Below are 23,884 nucleotides of genomic sequence, written 5' to 3'. Positions count from 1 at the left end.
AAATGGATTTTAAAACTGAAAAAAAAAAAAAAATTTGCTTTGCAAATAAGAACAAATATACTTTCCTACGGATGTAATTCAGTTGGCATGAAACATTTCTGTACACAGACTTTATGCAATCGTTAAGTTTTCTGAGAACCCACAAAACCGAAATAAAAATGATTTACGCAGTTTTTGGAAATGTCTTATTTATCCTCAGATAGACTGAATCGATTGCACCTTTTGCTGGTTTGTTATCTCCAAAAGCCTTCAGAGGTAAGTTTTCAGAAGAAGACTAAACAAGCTTTTAATGCAGACTTACAGTACATGTATAATACTGTTAGTAAAGTAGCAAATCAGTTTCACGCTGTGGGACAACTCCGTGTGTTCCATCCACAGGGAACCAGGTCCATAATTCAATTCAGGGAAAATTATTTTTCCCCCATTTCATGCCCCTAACCATCCTCCTTGCCAAAAAAAAACAATTTATGGAATTTAAAGCCCTGTTTACATTGACAAAAGCTTTCTAAAACAGACATTTTCTGCTGCGTCTGCACCTCTCATCTACATGGAAACAGTTGCATTGACAAGGAATAACTGAGACTTTTACAAACACTTTCCAAAGTGGAGATATTTAAAACCTTCACACTTTAAAAACTTTTTTCGATGTATCCATGTAGACTTGAACTGCAAAGCCTTTTGAGCAACAATGGCGTAACAAACATATGTTGTGTGGGCCCACAATCCCTAAATGTCCAAGAAACCACAGCAACAATGGAGCCGTTTAGACCTTTTTCTTTCACTTCTGTTTACATTATCTTAACTTTATCACTATTAAGCTTTGATCATGTGATGAAATGGTTAACTGTGTCAAAGTAAAAAAAAAAAAAAAACAGGACAGTTGGCAAATTTTTTAGTCATGTCCAGAACATTTTTTTTTGTCCCTGTATATGTTGACATCAAGGTTCTTAGCATCTACTGCTGCGGCATTGGTTCTTGTTTTTATCTCAATTCCTGCATGGCAGCCGGATGGAAATTTGTAATAAATTTCAAAAAACAATATTTGTTTAAAGCTATCCAATGTAGTCGAATTCTACAATTGAGAGTAAGATCAGGTCTGCAGCAGTAAACATTTCAGACTCGGAGCATTCCATTTCCTTGATGGTGTTTTGTTGTTTTGAATTTGCCTAACTAATATTGCTTGTCCCTTTATCCAGCACTGAATCAATGACCTCATCTGCAAAAAGTAAATTACAATTAAAAGCTTCCTCCTTGATTATTGGTGTAGCAGAGCTCTCTATATTTTACCTTACATCGATCTGTCTCTGTGCGTTACCACAACTTATTGGACTGACACAGAGAGGACCGTTGTTTTAATAGCCCCATTTATTCTCATATATCAAAGGACTAATTTGGTTGTATGTCTTCACTGGAAACAATACAGAAAACACACAGTCTGAAAAAACCTAGTAGGTTTCTAGAGTATTTTGGGTGGAAGATTTGTTACTGCTAACCCAACACCGTGTGTAATAAATGGCAGTCAATACTTCTATGTTACAACAATACTCGAGCTGCAGAGGGTGTTTTATTGGAGTCCAGCAAGTAATTTTTATGTTCCTCCACATTTGTAAAGTGATTCAGAGCTAATAAACCTTGGCATACTGTAGCTGTTCAGATTTTAATGATTAAAATGAAAGCCGTAATATAAAAACTAGGTTTTACGATACTAAAACTTTATTTTCTACTTAAAAAAAAGGGGTTGTTTCCTACTGTAAATTTAAGGCTGACTATAACTAGGGTGAAATAATAGTTTACATTAAAAGAATAGAGAATAGAATAGTTAAAAAACTTTAAAGAAGCGTAAGAGTGTGGCCTATCCAGGAGAAGCGGTTATAAAAACCTGGTTTGGGGAGAGTGTCTGTTGCAGATTTCAGGGAATGAATATGTTACCGTTTATCTCAGCAAACGTCTTCCAGTTCCTTTTAAGTTGGCTAAAAATTACCTCCTCGACATTTTCATTACAAGTGTTAAAGGTGTCAACTGGGACAAACCTATTACAAGATAAGGAAACAAACTCTTCTAACAGCAACGGATAAAAACTAATTCCAAACAAAACCTTTTTTTACTGACAGCATGAAGGTGACACGTGTTTCGTAAATTAAAAATAATAATAATAAAAAAGATCCTACAAAGACTTATTTTCTATCAATTATTTAAGTGAGAACAACAACCTGTCTATTCGGTTCTCAAACGAGTGGTATCAAAATTAGCTTTTCAAATAGCAATATAATTTCAACCCTTGATCCTGTCTGAGTCTGAAAAGAAATACATGGTTTAAATCATTTCAACATGTTCTGCTGTCTGATTTTATTTACATTTCAACAGCATCGGCCCTCTTTTGGAATAACATTTTTACATAGGAGGATTTAAGTAAACAGGATTCCTAATGATTCTTCATAACTAGTTTTCTTTCATCTTACAGTACAAATACCTTTACTTCACCATATATACCATAACTGTGAACGTACCAAGACCTTTGGGGGTGATCCCACTGCACTCCAAAGGGTTTATGGCCCAGTAGTAGTACTTCAGGGTGTGCATCAGCTGCAGGACCGTACCGACACGGCGAATGGTGTTATATATGGTGGCGGTGCCGATGAACTCAGATGACAGGTACGTGTAGAGGGACAGTTGAACCTGGGTAAACACAGTTTGTTAATGGATTGCAAATAGCTAAATCCACAAATACAAAATGGTTGAGGTGAAACAAATTACCAGATGGTGTTCATGAAGTTGAAACAAAATGTAGTTAAATTGTAAGACGACAGGACTTAATAAAAGTTCAGCTCTTTTAAAAAAGGTTTTTTTTTTCTTCTCTTTTTAAAGATGATCCTACCTGTTTTATCTAGTGTCAGTTTAGACCAGGGGTGGCCAATCCTGGTCCTCGAGGGCCACCATCCTGCATGTTTTCCTTGTTTCTCTGCTCCAACACACCTGATTCAGTGATTAAATTACCTCTTCATGTTCTGCAGAAGCCTGTTAATCACCCATTGATTTAAATCAGGTGATGGAGCAGAGAAACAAGGAAAACATGCAGGATGGTGGCCCTCGAGGACCAGGATTGGCCACCCCTGGTTTAGACAAACAGAGTTTAATTCTGACCAATCAAATGAGCTAATGGCTAGTCCAAGCAGGACCAACCCCAAAGTAGATTGGTGGACTGAGTTTTTTCAAGACAGGAGCGATCCACTTTGGTCTCATCCTCGTTCAGACTAGCTGGTAGCTCTTCAATCCAGTCAGAATTAAACTTTATTTCTCCAAACTGAGGTCGTTCGAAAAGCTATCTGCAACAAGTAAGATATCAATTGTTTATATTCTCTCTACAGAACCCTACTTTAGAAGATTTGAAGTATCACTTTAATAAAAAATCCCAGTATTTTGATTTACTTCTGATGATTCTGAGTCTAAAACCATTAGGGCTCATCTGATAAGCTTCTCGCAACCCCTGACATTTGAGGCGGTCACTCTCCCAGTTCTCATTTGCTTCCTCCATCTTTTGTTTCCCTGCTTCTAATATTTCTCAAACCAATCCTCCCGATCGCTCGTTCGCCGAACTGAGCCGGCCCACAAATCTCTGAGCTCATTACAGTGACCACCGCGCTAAGGAGCAGCCCTAACGAGGTAGCTCCATTTAAGCGGCTGAAATTAACACAAGGCCGCGGCCCGACCGAATCACATCTCACAGCTCATCTGGACTGGTGAGAGAGAGCACTTAAAAAGATCTTCATTTACATCGCATTTCACACGCTGAGCTGTTTTTCTAGTGCAGAACAAAAAGTCTGATCCCCTCTGATCGTTACAAAACAGTTTGGCTGCATTGCTGCAACAGCAGGTAGTAAAAAACACATTTGTCTGTCTCTGAGAGGGCCGTGTTTGCCAGGAGTGCCTCTCTGTTCTCAAAGTGAGGAGGGTGGATATTATAAAAAACACAGTTCAGGTGTGATTTCTCCAAGTATTTCATTAAGTCTTGATTATGACCAAGGCTAATTTTTGCCAATGATGATGGCTATGATAACACCTTCAGAAGTAAAAAATAATAAATCTCAGTGGGACACGGAATGGAACAGAGGTATGATTAAAGGATTAATAGGTTTGTGTGTGTGTGTGTTTCTTGCTGGTTGGTACATTTATTATGCTTGTTCTCATTTTAAACCTGCCCAACTGTGATCATGTTTGCCAGCAATTCGTTGTCATTTTCCTGCACAGGCACTCAGCCGCAGGATTAAAAAAAACAAAAACAATAGCCAATCACTTAGTCCAATTTACTTTCAAATGCACAGTGTTGACAACTAGGATCAATACAGACAAACTATAGCAAATGGTTACTCCCGAATAACATTAACGGCTTGCTTTTTAATCTTCAGTTTTGGCTTCCACGTGCGCTGCAGAGAGGCTGTGCCCCAGATCACCTCTTCAAGGGTCAGAGGCGGGATGACAGGAAGTCGGGAAGTTTTGAACACTGTGGAGGCAAGAGCTGATGGACCCCGCGGGAATGCCACAAACACTCACATCCAGTTCGGAGTGGGAAGAGCAAGAGGAGCTGCACATCCCTCCCCCTCTCTCTGTCTCTCTGTCTCTCCTCCTGGGCTCCTTTCAAATGTCACTTTGTCTTTTCGTTTCCCTCGCTTGAATGTTCTATCTTTTTTTTCCCCTCCCTGCATGTCCTCCAACCTCATTTATTAAATTATTGTAAAGGGTAACGGCCACTGAGATGTCAGTCCTGCCTTCCTGTTTGTTTATTTATCTTCGAGCATGCATTAAGTCAAAGCGTCACAGAGACCATAAAAGAAAAATTAGATGTCTGCAGATCATATTTTTTTATTTTTTTTTAAATGGAGCAAGGTGACAGAAATTACACAAGTTTTTGAAGGAGATACAAGGAAACAGACAGACCTTGGCAGGAGTGTGTATCCAGATGGCAGCGTTGAAGAGGACGTGGTCACAGAGCTGTTTGAGAAGCGGCGCTCCGTGAGGTAAACCATCCAGGTACTTGGCAAACGACAGGAACTGTTCGAGGACGGCCCTGGTGATGTGAACCCGCGATGACTGTACAAAGAAAAGCATATATAAACAGTAACCTGACTGAATGGTCATGCAAATCCTGTTTATTCTTAACAAACACACAAGATATTCAAATAATAATAGGTTTACATCCCTGCTGTAAAGTAGACAGCATCCAAACATGCAACGTTACTTTTGTTTATCACTGATTTGATAAATAGTGATAATGTTGTTTATTATATAGTTGTTTTAAAAACCTGCAAAACAAAGAAAATAGGTTCTCATTTGGCTAGCCATTAGCCTAGCCTGGATGAAGACTTCTGCACTTTACTTGACTGATGTCACGACTGATAAGATAATAATGATAAATAACTGACAGAACATTACTTCAAACTTCAACAGACTGTCCCTTTAATCATCATCTGGATCTAATTTGTTTTCATTATAATGTTCAAACTAATCCACTGGTAATTTTTTTCCAAATCTTTTCATTTATTTATTTGCATTTCCGTCTCTCTTTCTTTCCACGGCAGACAAAATCAATACCAAAACCTGCGACCATCTTTATGCTGACAATTTAACTGAAAAGTTCAAACACATTACGAGGTAAAAAATAAAAAAAAGAGCAAAACTAATTACTCCTGCAATTAATACACGTTTTCAAGAACTGTTTATGTTTGGAATCTCTTTACACTGTGTTAGAGAGAGAAAGTTATGTCACTGTCGCCTTTCACCACACTAGATTCGCTTATTTGTGATAAAAATATGAACAAAAGTTTATTTTTAACCAGGAAAATAAGAATTGAAGAGATACGAGTAATGAGAGGCGCGTTATAAAACTCGAGGCCTTGGGAGCCTTGAAAACTCTAGTAAAGAAACAAACAACAACAACAAAAAAAAAAAAAAAAAACAAGGCTGCTGTCGTAATCTTTCCAACAACAAACAAATCGGCTCTTCATTTTGCAGCCTCCTCGGCACTGACCTTCTCCAGCAGGTATCCAATCACCAGAAAGCCTTTCCCTCCCAGCATCTGCTCCTGCATGGCCACCGAGCTCTTCAGCAGCTCCACCAGGAACGCCAGCAGAGTGGCACTGCAACAGACAACATGGGACACCCACATTTCACTAATGACAACATCACTGATAGATTTTGCCAACTTTTTTTATAATTATAATTATTGCAGTATCTGAGTAAGGAGGTTGGGGGGAAACTTGCACCGCCATTCCCCTCACAACTCTTCACGCCCACATTCACCTTCCTCATCATGTCTTTTTAATACGCAGCTGCACTTTATCTTCATCCTCCTGATAATATTTCATAAATAATCTGTCTGCAGCTGACATGATGTGGAGATGCTGCCTGATAAGTAACTGCATTAAGCCACATGTGATGTACCGGTATCAGGGTGATCTTGTAGCTGGAGGAGAATATATACTTTGTAGAAAAAAAATAAAATAAAAAAATCACAGTTCACTACAAGGAAAACTATCTTTCTCTGTGTCCTTTCACCCTCACGTTTCTTCCTTTAATAGTGTGCAGCTTTTAGCATGTTTGTCAGATGTTGGGTCGCTTCTATATTTCACAGCATTTATTTTCTTTTTTTCATCGGTCACTGACCAGACGGTGGTGTCCACGCTGCTATCATTGAGCTGTTTGTAGTCCAGCTGAGCGAAGAGTGGGAACAGGACCTGGATGCCTCCTATAGAGTGGATGGCACTGTGGATGGAGTGGGTAACGATGGCCTTCACATCCTGTGGGGCGGCAAAGGTTTGTTAGTGTTGACGAAAAGAATAAAATGAAACTGAAAGCAATTAAATTATTTAATAACTTATAATAAAGCAGTCATGAAAATGAAAAGATAAACTTCATCCCTTTTACTACCAGAAATTCAACTTTTATGAAGCTTCCACATTTTCAGGTTTTCATCAAAGAAGGTGATAATTCTACTTCCTGTTTGTTACTGAAGCCATTTTCAGTGGTGGATGGTGCACTTTACTTCATTTTATTTAGGAGTTTATAACATTTCTACAATATTTGGGAGTTTCTGGATGTTTAGTGAAAATTTGCAAAATAAGTATAAATTTAAAAGAGGCTTACAGCTGCATTCTAGCTGTATGACCAAAATATTAAAAAAAGTCATAAAGTCATTCATAAATACATCACATTAAGACTTTAAGGGGAGAAAAAACAAAATGAGCTGCCAAGGAATTATCAAACTGACCATTAGTGTTTGTAATTTAAGAAGTTATTTTTCTGAACACATGTTTTCAAGACCTCACGTGATCTGTTTGCACTTCTACCACACCACATTTTAGATCAATATCAGTATGTTTTATTGGGTTATTGCCATTTTTTATGTCTTCTAAAGTCAGTTAGCTGTGGTGGCCACCTTAAATTGGGTTGACTCCAAAAATTAGTCAGTTGTAGATGCCCAATGATTATTCTGAGAGCTTCACTAAAATCCATCCAGTGGTTCATCAGATATTTTGTTATTTTCTGGGAATTAATCTCTACTACTATCACACCATATTTTTGTTCCGTATCTTTAAAAGTAACGGAGTTACCACCATTTTTGTGTTTATTATAGTTGATTAGCTGTGCCGGCCATCTTGAATTGAGCTAAGCAGTTGTTGATGTACATACAATGATTATTTTCAATAAAATCTGTCTTGTGGTTCATCAGATATTTTGCTAACAGACAAATAAACACGCTCAAGCAATTTCATGCTGGCCTCCACCACAAAAGACATACAATAAAAACACAGACTATATATATAGATCTGAGAAAAAAAAAGAGTTTACTTTTAATAATTAACTTAACTTTTTTTTTTTACTGCATATGGTGATAACCTGTTTTCAGTTGCTGCTGAATTTAAAGTTTTTTGAAAAGTCCAACTAAATAATCAGACCACTACGTGACTCACTTCATAATTTTAAATGTCAATAATTATTACTAACAGTTTAAACAGGGTATAAAGTGTATTTCGTATTTTCTGTTTTTAACCTCTTGTTTACCCCCTCGTGGAAGACCACTTGTCAGCAGCACTCCAAGCAGATGGAATACTACAGATTTTTCACAAATGCATGAGGTGGGTGTTCGTCAGCCTGCAATCAACCTGAGAAGTGTGTTCATTTCACTTCAATCATTCACTCCTGCATTGCTGACCAAATCAAGAGACGTAGGAGCCAATTTGGAGGCTAATGGTGAACACGGGCTCAGAGGAGTTCCAGCCGGACTGACCTGTAGCATGAGTGCGTGAGGCGAGTGCACAAAGATGGAGGGGTTTTCCCTGGGCGACGACTCCAAGCAGAGCTGGGCGTCCGTCGCCTTGGCGTTGTAGGTGAAGGAGATGGAGCTGGCCAGCTTGCCGTCGTACAACACCTGCTTGTGGTGCTCGGCCAGGTGGATGTCGCTCTCCGACTTGAACTTGAAAGTGCTCTGCAGAGACAGACAGAGTCAAAATCTTAAGATCAAAGAGGCAAATGAGTTGTCAGGAGACAAGAGAGGCGGGAGTGTAAAGATTCAACACCCAAAATGGAGTCTGTGTAATTGCAGCAGGAGCCGTGTGTAAACAACACAGCATTATCTTAATGAACACAGCACTAACCCGGGCACTAATTCAATTAGAACAGAAAAAGCGGCAGGGAGGGAGGGGGGGTGCAGATGAGTGGGAAAGAAGCACTCGGGGATCCAAATTCATCACTTTGTATTCTGTCAACAAAATAACAATCAAAAAGGTGGACAGGACTGTGTAATTCAATCACTGTGCATCACATTCCCTTTATCACGTTCTTCCCCGAGATGTTAGGCCTTTATCCAGCTGAAGTCTCACTACTCTCATCATGGACATTTACTTTATTCAGCCTGTTCCTGACAACACGTGATTCCTTCAAACACATATTTTGGTTTACCAGGGACACCTCGTCTCCTTTGCTTTCTTACGACCCATTTTAGTCACTACAGCTCAATAAAACTTTGCAAGAATCTAAATGAAGTCCGGCTACTTTTTGTTTCCACTTGCGAAGTTTACTTGTTAATTGTTGCAGTAATGCTAATGCTAAAATTTGAGCATTTGACATCATCTCACAAGATCTCACATTACATGAGATAATGTCATTTACAAGATTTGACCTAAACAGCTATAATTCAATCCCTTCTTAGTATAAGATGATTTTAAATTAAAACTTCGGCCTGAAGGCCAGAAATATTTTTTTTTGTTTTTACATTATTTCTGATACATTTACTTATGTGTTACAAGCAAATACTCACTATCTGAATTTAACTAATAAAATAAGTAGAAGCTTATTGAATATGTACTCTAGTGAATTTTATGGTTCGTCAATTTACGACTTATTGAATCCTAATTGATGCAGTGAGTAGCTTCTCATTTCCTTAACTATTACAGACAATGCCCCCTTTGGCCGTGGAAATTATGTTACTTCACTTTAGAAGGATCACATAATTGGCTTGAATCACGCAAACAATAAAACTACTGTAATTGTCAAAGATTACTGTTAAGAGTGGGAGAAGGGAGGTCAACCATCATGGAAAAAAAAATCTGGAAATGACTGGGATTAGAGACACATTAAAAGTTTAGACTGCTAATGTTGAAATTGAAGGACTTCATGTCGCCCGCCGCCTCACATGCCAACGTTTTCCACAAAGATCTTGTGCTCTCTGTTCGCGATCGGTGTATTTGTTAGAGACGACTCTCAGCTACCACGCCAAATTTTATCTCAATATCGCCTGTGAGCTATGAAAACAGCAGAAGTCGGAGGGATTTTTTTCTAGTGAAAGTAGGAGCATCTAAACCTGCCCAATGCAGCAAGAATTCAAAGTGTTCAGACTAGAAGAGATGACAGCGTCAGGATGCATCAACATCAAATTGCAAAAGAGTGGTCCCAGAAGTATTAAATGTTTTTTTTTCTCCATAGATGGAATGGCCACTACCAAACCTATAATCCCATGAAATGCACTGGAAAAGACTTTATACATTAGTCTAATTATCCCATCATCAATAGAAGCGCCTGGCAAAATATGGCTTCAAATGCGAACTAAAATATAGTTTTGGCATTGCTTCAGCTTATCTAAGCAACGCTACCGCAAACGTGTGCCGTAATCAAAGCTAAAGCTGATCCAACAAAATATCAGTGTCCGTTACTTTTACTCGCAGAGCAGATTTCTCCTGTTTATGCTCAAAATCTGTTGGAAACGCAGATTGCACTTTTGTGCATTTAAGTCTATATCTGTCTGCACGGGCCCCCGAGTTCACGTGTCCTGCGGCGGTACTGCTGCTGCAACACGTAGGAAGCCCTGTAGATAAAAAGGCCCGCGAGTTGCTCCGCTACCCTTTGCAGCAGCTCCTCCAGGCGAGGGCTGCTCCCACCCCACTCAGTCCCCAGCTGCCTTGCTCAGCCTGACTGCACAAGGAAAGCCCAAGGCCGCTCAGAGACCTGCAGGCCGGTCTCGCTCTAAACCTTTTATGTGAGGCTGAGCTGAAGATTTGCGCCTTGAGATGTTTTAAGCAGAACCCTTCTCATAATCTAAGCTAACCTGCACAAACTTACAACAGCTGAAGCAGACACCTACACAGACAACAATTACATATACCCCGGTTATATATTTACTGACTTTAGAAGATGATACCTAGGTGAATTACAAGTCCGGTAGTTAAAAAGATTTTTCATTAAAATGCTCTGTTAAAAAGCTTATCCATTAGAAACTGTGGCTATGTGCAGGGGTAATCAATCACAAATACAAGTAAATTGCTCTTAGGTTTAGTTTGAAGGTTCGAGGGCCCTCTGCACTTTAGAAAAATACTGAATAGCCTGAATGTAAAATTAATACACTTATTAAGAAGCAGATTTTTTTTGCAGAGTAAGCCCATTTACTGTGCCACACTTATTAAAAATGTGCAGTTGTGGGACTGGAATGAGCCTGTATTTATGTTACCATGCTGAATTCAGGAGGCAGGTAGGTGGAAGAGTAAACAAGCTTTGCTGAGCTTTAAAAACTGTTGGAGAATGCACAGAGGCTTTGGGCAAACAGCAGTAGAAGCATGTAAGCGAGATGGAGAACACTGTTTTTATTTTATTTATTTTTATTTTTTTTACATATGTGAAGTTTTACTCAGCTGGGATTAAAGACATATGTGTCCTACATGCACACACTAAAGAACAAAAGCGACAATTCCTGCTTTTCTCACACCTGACAGCTGCAGAGACAGCATTGGTCTTCAGTGACAACAGCACACACACACACACACACACACACACACACACACACACACACACACACACACTTGTATCATCCATTCACTTCAGTCTGCTTTTCTGTGTCTCCACACTCTGCAGAACAAAGAGCAAAAGCCCAAAACCAACTTTATGTTCAGACAGACAGCTGTTAACTAAATCAGAAGTTTCCACTGTAATGATAAATCCCACCAGAGGAGTTACATTAACAGATAGTTCAGGGCGGCAGTAGCTCAGTTCAAACCCCCGCTCAGTCTGTCTCAGCCGTTGTGTCCTTGGGCAGGACACTTCACCTGCCTTGCTTACTGGTAGTGGTCAGAGGGTTCGGTGGTGATGATGTAATGGCAGCCTCACTTCTGTCAGTCTGTACCAGGACAGCTGTGTTTATAAAGGAGCTCACCACCATCAGTGTGTGAATGTGTGGATGAATGGGTGAATGACTGACTGTGGTGGAAAGCACTTTGAGGTCCTTCGACTAGATAAAGTGCTATATAACTGCAAGCAATTTACCATTTTGAAGTGGGGTTCTGTAGAAGTTATGAACACTTAATATCTTACCTGCTGTAGATAGCTCTGTGAATGACCTCAGTTTGGAGAAAACGTTTCATTCTGACCGGACTGATGAGCTAACAGCTAGTCTAAGCCGGGTCAAAGTTTATTCCTGCAGTCTTGCTAAACATTTACATCACAGGAAGTTTCACATTACACAGTTACTCCAGCAGATTCATTATACTCCTGCTGAAAGTACCAGAAATGCTTCTGCTAGCTGCTGCTGCTGTTAGTGACCATAGAATCTTTTGTAAGTTGACCATAAAATGCAAAACCGACAGGGACGTAAAGGTTAGTAAAAAAAAAAAAAAGCTTTTCTCATGGGAAGCTATGAAATTGTTAAAATAGGAGTTAGTTTAAAGCTGGGGACAGACTACACAACTTTCAGCAGATGTGTGTGTATGACAAATGAAAGACTGAGGATCACACACTTAACTGCGCCTGATGAAGGACAACAGACCACATGATGTGTCAAACCAACTAAAGCCAACTGAACGCATCAAAGTCTCACATGAGGGGCAGTTTAAAGGGTTAACTAACATGGACAACAACCGGCTTGGTAATGCTGCTGTCTGTGTCGCTACAGGCTCAGAAAAAAAACATCCAGAAAAAAAATGGGTTTGGGTAAAGTCCACATTCGGCTCCAGAAATTCAAACATGTCTGATTGAGTGCGACTGAGGTCGGACCGGATCACTTGCAGATTTTTGTGCCGACTGTCCCAACGAGTGCAGACAGGCGCAGACTTTGCCCAACTGGGAATCATGGGTAAAATCTGGCAGAAAAAAATTCATGCGTCGTCGTCAGCTTTTAGCTCAACAGTTGCTCCAATTTAAACTCGATTTCTTCAAACTGAAGGTGTTTGAAGATCTATGGTAGGACATCAATTGTTCATGACTATTTCACAGAACTCTACTTCAAAATATCTGGACTGAAGTCATTTTAACAAAAAAATAAAAAATAAAAAAAATTGTTAAAAATGGCTCTTCCTCATTTCAATAATTTTAAATCATCTTGAACCTTGAAAAGCTGCACTCGACTTCCATTCGTCTCAGGTCCAAATCTTCACATTCTTTAATCAAAGGTGTTTAGCCCACTATTTATACTGTGTGGGCTTCAAGAGACTGTCAAGGTGAACATTCTCCATCTTAAAACGGCACCTTCTTGGTGCCTAATGCCCCCAAGTCTCCTGGTTTTCTTTTCACTGCACTGAACAGATCTTGCTTGTCCACTTTTTGGCACATTTCAGAATTATGGAAATGAGTGTGAGAAAGGCTCCGAACTAAAAGCAAAAGGCCCCTTTAACAAACACACACACAGAACATATGAACGTGTTAAAAAGACAGATACTGTACGATACAGGTGTCCAGATTGACTTGCATGGTTCAATAATTATGTCATGGCCAGACTGTTGGCAGTGCTCTGCAGAGAGGACATCTGGACATCTGATGAAGAGAGCAACCAGCAATGCATTCAACAGCACATGAGTGACAGCGTACATACACAACACACACACACACAGAGAAATAAAACAAAGCTGGAGATCTCTTTCAACTGTAGCCCACAGGAAAAACAAGATGTTGAGCTCCATTTTCTTCCGTCATTAGTGGAGCATGGAGGTGCTAAACTGCACACATCGACTCTCGGCGCACATAGTGTGTCGGCCATCACAGGCTGCCTAGAACACGAAGACCCGAGCCTCCTCACTGTGCCGACGGCTCGTTCGGCAGAGCAAGCAGAATGTCTGTCTGCTTTCTGCAGCTCGTTATTGAGCGGTAACACCGACAACAGCTGAGATTAAGAGGTACGGTAAAGCTGTGCGCACATACACACACACACAAACGCGTGCACACACAGTACTTTGAAGTATACACAGATGCAGTTCTTCTCAAAATGGACTAGGGAGCAGGTAGTCATTTTCACACATTATCTGTATGAAGCTAAGAGAACGAGAAGTGGCCTATATTCACATTAAGACAGGAAGCTGTGTGACACAAACCGAGTCTCCCCGGCAACCTTCTTTAAACAGGACGAAAGGAAGAAAAAAAAAAAATTCTTACACACTGATCATTACAGTACCAGCACTGAGGCCTGCGGCTTTGAAACAACTGAGCCATTTAATGGTCTCTTCTGGGCATCTGAGAAGCCCGTTCTGCTCCATGCAGAGAGGCAATCATGTTACCGATCAGCCTCAGGAAACCGTGGGCCTTGACAGTCAAAAATCAGAATACATGACAGCAAAAAATAAAACTACGGACAAGCGTGTGATTATTCGAAGGACATATGAAAAGTCTAGTTAATAAAATTCCCTCGCTGACGCTGTGTTATAAAAAAGGATCTGATTCTTAAAGATTTGTCTCTCTATCTGGATTACATTAGGCAAACCTCTGATTTCTCAGGAGCTGCAGCACCACCAGCAGCTGGTTGAGCATCAGCAGCTTCAGACTCATGGTACTGAAATCTTGACACCTTCATAAACAAGCTGTAAGAAGCTTGAGGCGAGTCTGCCAAAACAAAAAGCAGACAGCTGCCAAAGTAGCCCGGCATCTCATCTTTCACTGTTAGTCAGGCCAAAAGGCAAAGACAGGGTGGATTCTGGAGCCCATAATGCTCTGCGTTCAGCACCGTGAAAATCTTGGATGAGAAACTTTTGTTCAGCACAGAAATGCAAAGCTCTGCGCATAAACTGTGAATTTAAATGAGAAGTCCACTGTTGATGATGACAGTTTTGTATTTTTACTTTTATCCTCGTGTGCAATTTCAGCTTTGCATGAATATTTTGTAAGAAAAGACAAGTAAAAAAAAAAAAAAGAAGAAAAAAAAATCTAGTTTGTGAAAATATGTTTACTCCATTTACTGGGTAATCTGTCAAAAAAGTGTCTAAAATAACAATCCCCCCCCACACACACCACCACCACCACCACACACACACACACACAAGTTCTTTATCTGCAACATATCATCAGAAGTTAAAATAAAAGTCTCTCCTGTGACTGTGAAGTTTACATTTTTATTTCCTCTGTGTTCTCCAAGCTAAATCCGACTCTATATTGTTGTTTAAAGAGGGATCTATACATATAACTTGTTTGTAGCGACTCTGAAGGTTTCAGGAAAAAAAAAGAGCTGCCTCTTCGAGAAGTAAACATCTAAATTCAACACTTATACATAAACGTATATATATTTCAAATACCAATCTGAACTATCTGACAGTGACTAACAAATGTCCAGGAGTTACAGAGTCTGAAGGAGCTAAAAAGTAAAGGATAACTGGTTAAACAGTCAGCTAACAGTGGTGAAGCAGTTGAAATAGTTAAATAGTTATGGAGACTGGGACAGCATGGTTGTGCGGTGGTTAGTGTTGTGGCCGGACAAGCTGTCCTGGGTGTTCACCGCTTCGCCCTCAGCTGGGAAAGAATAAGGAATATATTATCGTGTATCTTTGTACCTTGTATCCTGGCCCAAGCTGATGGATGGCGAAGATCTGAGCCGGGTTGAGAGCTTCACTGAAAACATAAATAGCACCCAGCTGACCACAAAACACTCTGTTTGCATCTGCTGTCTCTGATGAGCCCAGGAAACACTTGTCATAGCTCTGTGGGGGGAAAAAAAGGCAGAAAACAAGAATAGGTTCACTATGTAATCAGAAATTTTACCATATCAAAATTACAAATCAGCACTTCTGAGTTCATAAATAAACCTTTTCATCATCCTGATGCAATAAAATAGTCATAAGTGTTAATATATTTTATTTTTTGCCCATAACATTCTGCAGTAGGTAACAGAAGAGATAAATCTTTGATAGCAGCAAGTTTTGAATCATGTTTCAGCTTTTCTATCACCTGTATTTCTTTCCATCCACTCGCCCTTCTTCAGCTACATTCCCTTAATACCCTTTATCACAATGAGATCTGTCCTCCTCTGCTCTTTCATACTGATGACATACGTTTTATCTTCAGCCTTCAAGAGAAAACAAACTGTGATAGCATCGGCGCATTCTGAGACCCGTTCCTTCACCTCTTACGAGTTTTTTGATGAGCCGCACAAACTATGTGCACAAACTCAAACATTTAACCTCGAGGGAGAGGAATTTCTTACAGACAACAGCAACAGTCACTAGTAATTTGCGAAGTCAGGAGCCAAATGGGGAGGAAGCACAACAAAGAGGCCACTGAGAGTTCAGGCTACCTGTCCCCTACTAAATGGAAAAGTTGGAACTTGGAGTTTGGACGAGTTGTGCTGGAAAGGAGCCCAAGGGCAGCTCTGTCGCAGCTGGCAAATGCAGAGGGCAAACCTCAAATGTTTGCCAAGTTCACAACAGGGAAGGAAGTGTGAAGTAGAGCCAAACCAATACTGGATTTCTAAGAATTCCTCCTGAAAAGTTAAACTTATATATTTTTTTTTTCTTTATCGACCAATAAACTAATTTGGTCACAGGGAACATTTTCTTTCTCTTAACACGAACAAACTCAGTATAAAGACTAAAGACAACATTAGCATCCTTACATCGTTGGTGTTGACATGCCAAGCCATATCGCCATAGGAGACCAGCTGACCGTTGACGTAGCAACGGATCTCGGAGTTTCTCCAGCGATTGTAGATGTGGACGATGCTGATCATGTACCACTGAAAAATACAAGTTTACAGCACATCAAGATCATAAATTTATGCGAAACAAAACCAACAATGCACCAAATGGAAGAGAAAATAAACCATTTCCCTCCATTTAGACTTATGTTTGTATTCAGACCTATTTTTGCATTTTGTTTTGTTTATTAGTACAAAGTTCTAAATTTTTAATTGCATTTTTATAAAGTTTGACCATTGTTTAAGACATATATTATTAATATATGTCTATATTATTGTGCATATTATTTTGTAAACTCAGTCTTGATGGCCAAATACATTATAGTAACTAAAATACAGTAGAAACAAACCTTTTGAAGCACAGGGTAAGAAAATATGTATCAATTCCACTTTGTTAGCAGTTAATAATACCCACCAAATAGTCTAGACTTTTGACACCAGCATCCTGCTGTGCAAAGACTGCTTTCAAATACTTTAGCCATTACTGTATGTTTGCTTCAAGATGCTTTTTGCCCTGCTTGGTTATTATTTGTGTCTTTAACATCCTTACATTAAAGCATACCAGTGGGAGCGTGATCTCATGCAGTTTACTACAATGTGTTGGATTCATTCACCCCCCGGAGGAAAGATAAATAAAGTCTACAGAGGGAGGAAGACGAGCTAGAATTCTGCCAGTTCATATATCACTACAGAGCAAATGTGCACCTAAGCGTTCACTCTCTCACACACACATTAACCCTTGCACACAACAGACAAAAGCCTGTGAGAGGTGGTGACTTCTAAATTGATCAAACAGAGCCACTGGGAACTTTGTTAGGCAGTGTGTGGATTCTACAGGGTCAGCAAGTCTTGCAGAAGGCCATCTCATCAAATGAATGCGTGTTTGTTTACAGGCGCATGCCACGGTGTGTGGGTGTTTGTGTGCAGGACAGCAACAAAACGCTGACGATGCAGTGGAGGGGCTGTGCACAGACCCTAATTGACAGACCTTATCTAAACTCATCAACATTCCCGGTGAGTGCAGGGAAGAGATAAAAGCAGCAGCAGCAGCAGCTCGCTCTTGATGCCGTCTCATCTAACAAGTGGCACACAATTTCCAAACCAGGCGTGCTTTCTTACCTTACGAGGTTGGAAGTCATACTTCACACAGTGCTGAAAGCCTTTTCCTTTGGACTTCAGTGATGTCACGATGAGACAGTTTCCCACAAAGTGAGCCGAGTAACCAATTCCTTTACTCGTGCGAAAACTGTGGAAATGAAAACAAACGAAGCCTAAGTTTCTTGCGTGACTGAAAGAAAATGGTTGAAAACCATTTTTACACAAGCAAGGTACCTTTTACACCCACATTCATGATTATTCAAGCTACCTTTGACAAAAAGCAGGTTTTTAAAGTACTTTTTTGCAGCAGCAACAGGACTCCCAGATTACAGGTTTTTGAGAAACGTCACTAATCTCCCTTGCTGCCATTTCCGCCCCCCGTCATAATATTTCTCTTCCCACATTTGTAACATCCACGTAAAACACAGTTTCACAGCTAAGACACAGTTCCCTCCTGAAATAGGCCTAGAAGGATCACACATGCAGCAAAAGCCAGAGAGCAGATATAAATCCCTCTCAAGTGAATCCCTGGTTTACATTAGCAGGGCGTTAAAGAGCGTTATCATGGCCGCCATGCAGCTGCAGAGGCCACTGTCAAACATGCTGCTTGAGTAGCAGCTGCATCTGGGGGAGGATGATAAGACCTGGGCCAGAAGAGAGGAGGACGTCCTCCCTCTCTCGCACCATACTTACCATGACAACCTGACAAACGGTTACTAAGGAAACAGGATTACATCCTAACACTTTACATGATTAGAGCTCATCTCTGCGATGGTATCTGGAGCGAAAGTGGCTGCGTGCGATTCTTCTTTTAGGGCATTAGCCGCCTAATTCTTTCTGTCGGTGATGAATTTCGGACTTCGTTAGGGGGGGAAGAGGTGAAGGAAGGATGATGCTGGTTAGCATCGCAGAGTGAAGAGGTGGATGAGGGAAGCTCAGTGAAGGAGTTCAATTAGACAAAAGGTCAAAGCTAATGAAGCTTCACACTGGCTAACGGCGTGCGCTTACAGCATTAACAGTGAGGCCAGTGCTGCACAGCGAGAAGAGGCATCCACCAGACTGTGCACTCATACCGTGTCTTGACATTTAAAGTTTGGTTCTAATTCGATAATACATTTACCTTTGAACTCGTGGTTTATGCCCTTCAGTTTTATCGCTCATGTGTTTACAATCTAGACTTCTAAAATCAGCCCCATCTGTTCATGGACAGTGAAAATAAGTAACACAAAACAACCACTTAAGTATTTTTCTATCAGTGTAGTGCATGTTTTTGTGATCCTTCAGACTAGGAACAGTAAGGTTTCTCAGTAAATGCAATTTATGTCCAAACTAAAGTTTGAAAAAGAGGATCCATGAAAAAGCAATGATTTAGTCTAAATACCAAATACAAACTTATTCATATACACACATTTTGGGCCAATATTCCTCTTCAGACTAACAAACCTTATGTGTCCAGTGCAGTCATTGTGTAGCAGCTACAATTCATTTACATAATTGACTCGTTGTTTTTTCATGGTTGCTGTTTTTATTTGTTTAACCTCTCTTCTCTGGACTTTTGAACGTGCATGTTTCCATGTTTTTTTCTAGCTTTGATAGATTCTATCACCAAAAAAAAGACACATCCTGTCTTATAATCCTGTTAAAGTAGAGTCCAGAGGCTCACTTTACCTTTAAGAAATGGTTGCTCTAAAAAATCCCTGAAGACCTGTCATAGAGTGTGCAGTGGCACTCCTGGAGCGTTCTAACCACAACATGTCTTCGACAGGTCATTAAAACCTCAGAAAATAAGAAATAAACTCAGTAAATTATATAAGTAAAATGTCTCTTTAAAAGCTTTTCACATTATTTCATCTTTAATAAGTCTCTTGCTTTGCATTTTTGCTTTTGATTTAATTAAATAATCCATTAGAAGACACTGTTCCATCTTAAAGGCTTTGACTAATGAGAATGAACAGGCTGCTGGTTCAATTCCAGGCTTCTGCAGCACCGCTTGTACAGAGAAGGAAATTTAGTGATCAACAAGACTAGAGCAGTGTCTTTTAAAGGCAGTCCTGTTGCCAGTAATAATGGCACGTCACATTTTTTACACAATACTTATGACAAATATCAGACTGTCTTCACACATTTCTGAAAATCTTAAACTACTGAGGCCAGAAGTCTCCGGTCTACTTTCAATTGACAGTAATAAAAAAAAGGCACACTCTACTTTGTAAAACATCTCCACCTCAGTTAGCATCTTTTTATTCTAGCCACAGTTCATTCTTAGTTACAGAAGGAACAGACCTTGTAAAGTTGTTTTATTCAGCTTTGAGCATTTATTTTTTTGTAGTTCTACAGATCAGTAGTACTAGAAGGGGCAAATTTGTACAAAAAGAGCCAGCCCTTAAAGTTATCGGAGTTAAGAGTGGTTTGTTTTTCCAAAAAACAGAAAAAAGGTTTGACTGTTTATTTATTTCAATTAAAAAATAAACTTGCAAAAACATTGATTCAAAACCTTTTAAAAACCTCCTGTTTTATGTTTTTTGTGTTTCAAAAATCTTCTTTTTATTATTTTATAGTCCAGGTAGAAAGTGATCTACTCACCAGTAGAGGTATGGTTTGTCTTTGTCCACATTGATGTTGTTGAGCGGATCCTGCCTGAACCAAGTGTTGATGGTGAATCCATTCTGGTACGGCCATTTGGCGATTGGTGGCAGTGCTATAGCCTGGTGGAGGAAACACACAACACAGCAGCTCTTGTCAGCGTGTAAAACAATTACAACTACAGTGTGTCAGTCATTGCTTTCTGTTTAACAACTGTGTTATTCTGGTAAATGAAAGTGCTTATGTGCTGGTAAACATGAAGGAGATTAGAGGATCTGTTGTCCTTTAGGTGCAAAATAATGTTATTTTTCTAAACTGCAAAGAAGGTGTTGGCGTGCTAGCTCTCACCGCTGCACTGCGTCCTGGAAAGTTGAAGAAGGTGTCGGGACCATGCCTCTGAGGCATCTGGTTCAACACTGACAAGAGCTTGATCGCGTGTCTTGGCTAGGAGAGGAGAGGAGAAAGTAATCATTATTAATATGTGGCAGATGTCATCCATTAGAAGGACAATGAAGAAAGACGGTTGGGGAAAAAAAAAAAAGATTGCGTGGCATCTCAATCCTACCACAACCCCACCGGATCAATAAGTCTTCAATCACTTCAATCGACAACAACCTCTCAATACCATGGTGACCCTTAATCGATTTGTCTCTAGAGAGGGTTTCTGTGGGGAGGAGCAGCTAAAATGGACTGGGATATAGGGCTAAGGTGGATGGGCTGACAATAGTTATTGGACAGAGAAGGTATTGCAAAATGGTTGAAGGTAAGGACCACTGATCAGTGACCAGAGGTGGTGGAGCATCAGTCTGACGGGAAGGTCGATTGAAAAAGGAGGGGCATTAGCTGGTGAAAACCAAGTGATCCCACATTCTCTACACCTACTAACCTGAAACATATAGTTCAGATCATTGGAAGTGGGGATCTGAGAAAAGGTTAATAGCAATAAGTATCTTACCTGTTGTAGCTAATGCTTAGAATGACCTAAATTTAGAGAAAATTAAATTTGAGCAAACTGACAAGCTAACAGCTAGTTCTGATGGGGCCAAAACCAAAGTAAGTTGCTGCTGACCTAAAACAACTCTGATTTTTTTCAAAATGGTTCATTTTAAACATTATTTTATAAACTTTTACATCACTGTCAGTTTTGCATGACATGGCTATTTAAGGCGGCAGTAGCAGTTAACTGTAGCACTTCCGGTGCAGCCTTGGCCACTTCCTGCAGGAGTACCATAATATTTCTGCTGGAATAGATGTGTGAAAAAAAAGCCACGGTTTGTCTAGCTGCTGCATCAATAAACCAGTCAAAATTAAAACAGTTCTCCAAACTGAGGTCATTAAAAGAGCTATCTACAACAGGTAAGATATTAACTGTTCATAACCCTTCCACAGAACTCCATTTTAAAAGAGCTGAGGTATCCCTTTAAAGAGAGTAAGAACGGGATGTTTAACAACTAATTTCTGGTTTTTGGAGTTTGTAATTTCCTGGAAAACGTTAAAATGTTGTAAACAGAGTCTGATCAGGCCACTTGTGGTGACTAGTCAAAGCAGACGTAGCTGGGTCTTTTTTTTTTTTTTTTTTTGGAAAGCGAACACCCTCCCTCACGTCGTCTTTTACGGGAAATCTGTAAATATACAGAGACAAAAAGCTCTGCGCTAGCTGTTTCACGGGGACTTTAACCCCATAAAAATCGTCCTTAATCCGCACGGTTCAGTTTTGAAACATCCACTCCGACGTGGGGAAACCAAGCGACTGCAAGCCGAGCTAATCAGTAAACCGCAGATTACAGCAACAGGAAGTCTGAACTAATCACCTCCGACTCTCCGCTGCTGAAATAATCTCATTAACATGTACATGTATAAAAAATAAACACTGTATAGTTTGAGCTAAAAAGCTCACCATAAGCGTGCATGCATTTTCAGATTAAAGGCCAGAAGTCAGCTGCAGGAGAGCTTCATCAAGGTGTTTCATTAAAAGGTTTTGTTTGGCTGACTGCAAAGGCGAGGAGGAGTTGAGATGAGGGAGCGCAGTGGTGAAACAGCATGTCAGAAGGGAAGGAGGCAAAATCAGAGCTCTTGAGCTGATCATTGAGTCTAGTCAGGCTGCTCTGTGGTTAGTGACATGAAATGACGGCTGCATGTATAGAGAGTACGCGCCGCATCGAGTAGTCCACCTTCACACCTGATTAGGCTGTCACTGATCTTTTCACCAAGTTTCTACTCCCATAACAACCCTCCACTGGATTAATAAGGTCAGTTAAAAAAAAACGAAAAAACAAAAACACTAATTGCCCTTGTCTCAACATCCGCTTGCAAATAAGTCCAAACACAGATACATAAACACACGGAAACACAGACACATCCTCTGTTATTAAGTCTATTAGCACAATAATCTCATTAAGTGACATCAAGACTAATGACACAACAAACTCACGCTGTATAATTAATCTCATATGCAATAATTTAAGCTTTCATTATTATTAAAAGGTGAATACTAGCTTACCGGAATCAGGAAAAAAAGCATTTTTTAAAAAGGAGAATAAAACCCCAAAATTGAAAGAATACGAGCTGGCGTGTTTTGTTTGTATTTTTAAGACAAAATGTTCCCTTCATTTTTTTTGTTCATATCTATCCATTACTATTTTTTTTGTTATGATTAGGTATGCAAACCTGTATAAGTAGAAACAAGAAATTAAAGGTCAATTACTGAGGACAGTTTGGGCTTTTTAAAAAGGAATATTGTAAAAATAAATAAATAAATAAATAAATTTAAAAAAAGGCTCTCATTCTGTGCTTATGAAGATGTTTTTAATGTTGAAATTCACAGCTTACCCAAAAAAACATTTTCTTCAGGATCCTTACGTAATAAAGTGAGCCACTCAGAATAGAAATTTGCCAATACCGTATTAAATGTTTCATAATTAGATTAGGCCTGTGAGTATTTTCATGATGTGTGCTGGTGTGAGCTTTCAGGCTAAATGCTTAAATGCTCTCTCGAACATAATGTGCTTCAAGGGTTATTGAGTGTTAATTCTTGTGCAAATTTACGTTTGTCTGGTCGGCAAAGCTGCAGAGCCAAACCACAAAAAGAAGAAAAAACTAAGAAAATCAAAATCACACATCCCTTTGAAAGAGAGGTGAAGTAAAGTGGCTACAGAAACAGATGTGAGGAGTAAAGTGGAGCTGAAATCCGGTTTTATTTTTTTTGACACAACAATTATATTTTTTAACTTGTGATTTAAAAAAATGGTATAATTAGTCTCCTTTAATGTTCAGGTGTCCAGAACTTGTAAAAGCATCAAATTATTGTACAGTAGATGCTTTTTCTGCAAAGATATATGGAACTGAGTCAAACTTATTGGCTTCCGTAACGGTTTCATTTTGTAATTAGTCACCGTTAACTTACCCAGATGCCGTTCTCTCCTCTCAGCATACTGAAGAGTAGCTTCAGCTCCTTGACTGTGATGCTGTAGCTGGCCAGAACTCCCAACATGTCCACCAGGAGGTCTGAGAAAAGAACACACACAGAGGCAGAGAGGGAGCGTAAGGCAGCGGGAACGAGCGGGCCAGTTCTTCTGAGTGGATCTGTGAGTCAGTTTGTGGAAGGCGCTGCGCTGACATTTCTCTGATAAAATATGATGAGGTCACGAGACAGAGACAGATTTTACACTGCGAGCGTTGGGCAATTTATCATTCGGCGCAGTCGACGTTCGAGGAAGCTGCATCCATACACTCACAGCCACTCCGCTGCACACAAAACACACACCACCTTGTGTCTCAGTG

General features: G+C 39.8%; 1 protein-coding gene across 15 annotated transcripts in view; it reads right to left on the bottom strand.

The window, feature by feature from the left end:
- The window catches only part of nbeaa (neurobeachin a), a 106,505-nt gene that overhangs the window by 42,151 nt on the left and 40,470 nt on the right, over positions 1 to 23,884 (bottom strand). For all 15 annotated transcript variants that reach the window (XM_037979049.1, XM_017418059.3, XM_017418060.3 and 12 more), the window contains 11 exons: positions 23,508 to 23,608; positions 20,453 to 20,548; positions 20,105 to 20,226; positions 17,543 to 17,669; positions 16,343 to 16,462; positions 15,285 to 15,431; positions 8,282 to 8,479; positions 6,658 to 6,791; positions 6,023 to 6,131; positions 4,933 to 5,085; positions 2,508 to 2,676 (listed from right to left, as the gene is read on the bottom strand). In XM_037979049.1, coding sequence (XP_037834977.1) covers positions 2,508 to 2,676; positions 4,933 to 5,085; positions 6,023 to 6,131; positions 6,658 to 6,791; positions 8,282 to 8,479; positions 15,285 to 15,431; positions 16,343 to 16,462; positions 17,543 to 17,669; positions 20,105 to 20,226; positions 20,453 to 20,548; positions 23,508 to 23,608 — 1,476 coding nt within the window. The remainder of the gene's footprint in view (positions 1 to 2,507; positions 2,677 to 4,932; positions 5,086 to 6,022; positions 6,132 to 6,657; positions 6,792 to 8,281; positions 8,480 to 15,284; positions 15,432 to 16,342; positions 16,463 to 17,542; positions 17,670 to 20,104; positions 20,227 to 20,452; positions 20,549 to 23,507; positions 23,609 to 23,884) is intronic.

Source organism: Kryptolebias marmoratus, linkage group LG13 (genome assembly GCF_001649575.2).
Source record: "Kryptolebias marmoratus isolate JLee-2015 linkage group LG13, ASM164957v2, whole genome shotgun sequence".
Classification (NCBI taxonomy): domain Eukaryota; kingdom Metazoa; phylum Chordata; class Actinopteri; order Cyprinodontiformes; family Rivulidae; genus Kryptolebias; species Kryptolebias marmoratus.
This window is presented reverse-complemented; position numbering and strand designations above follow the sequence as displayed.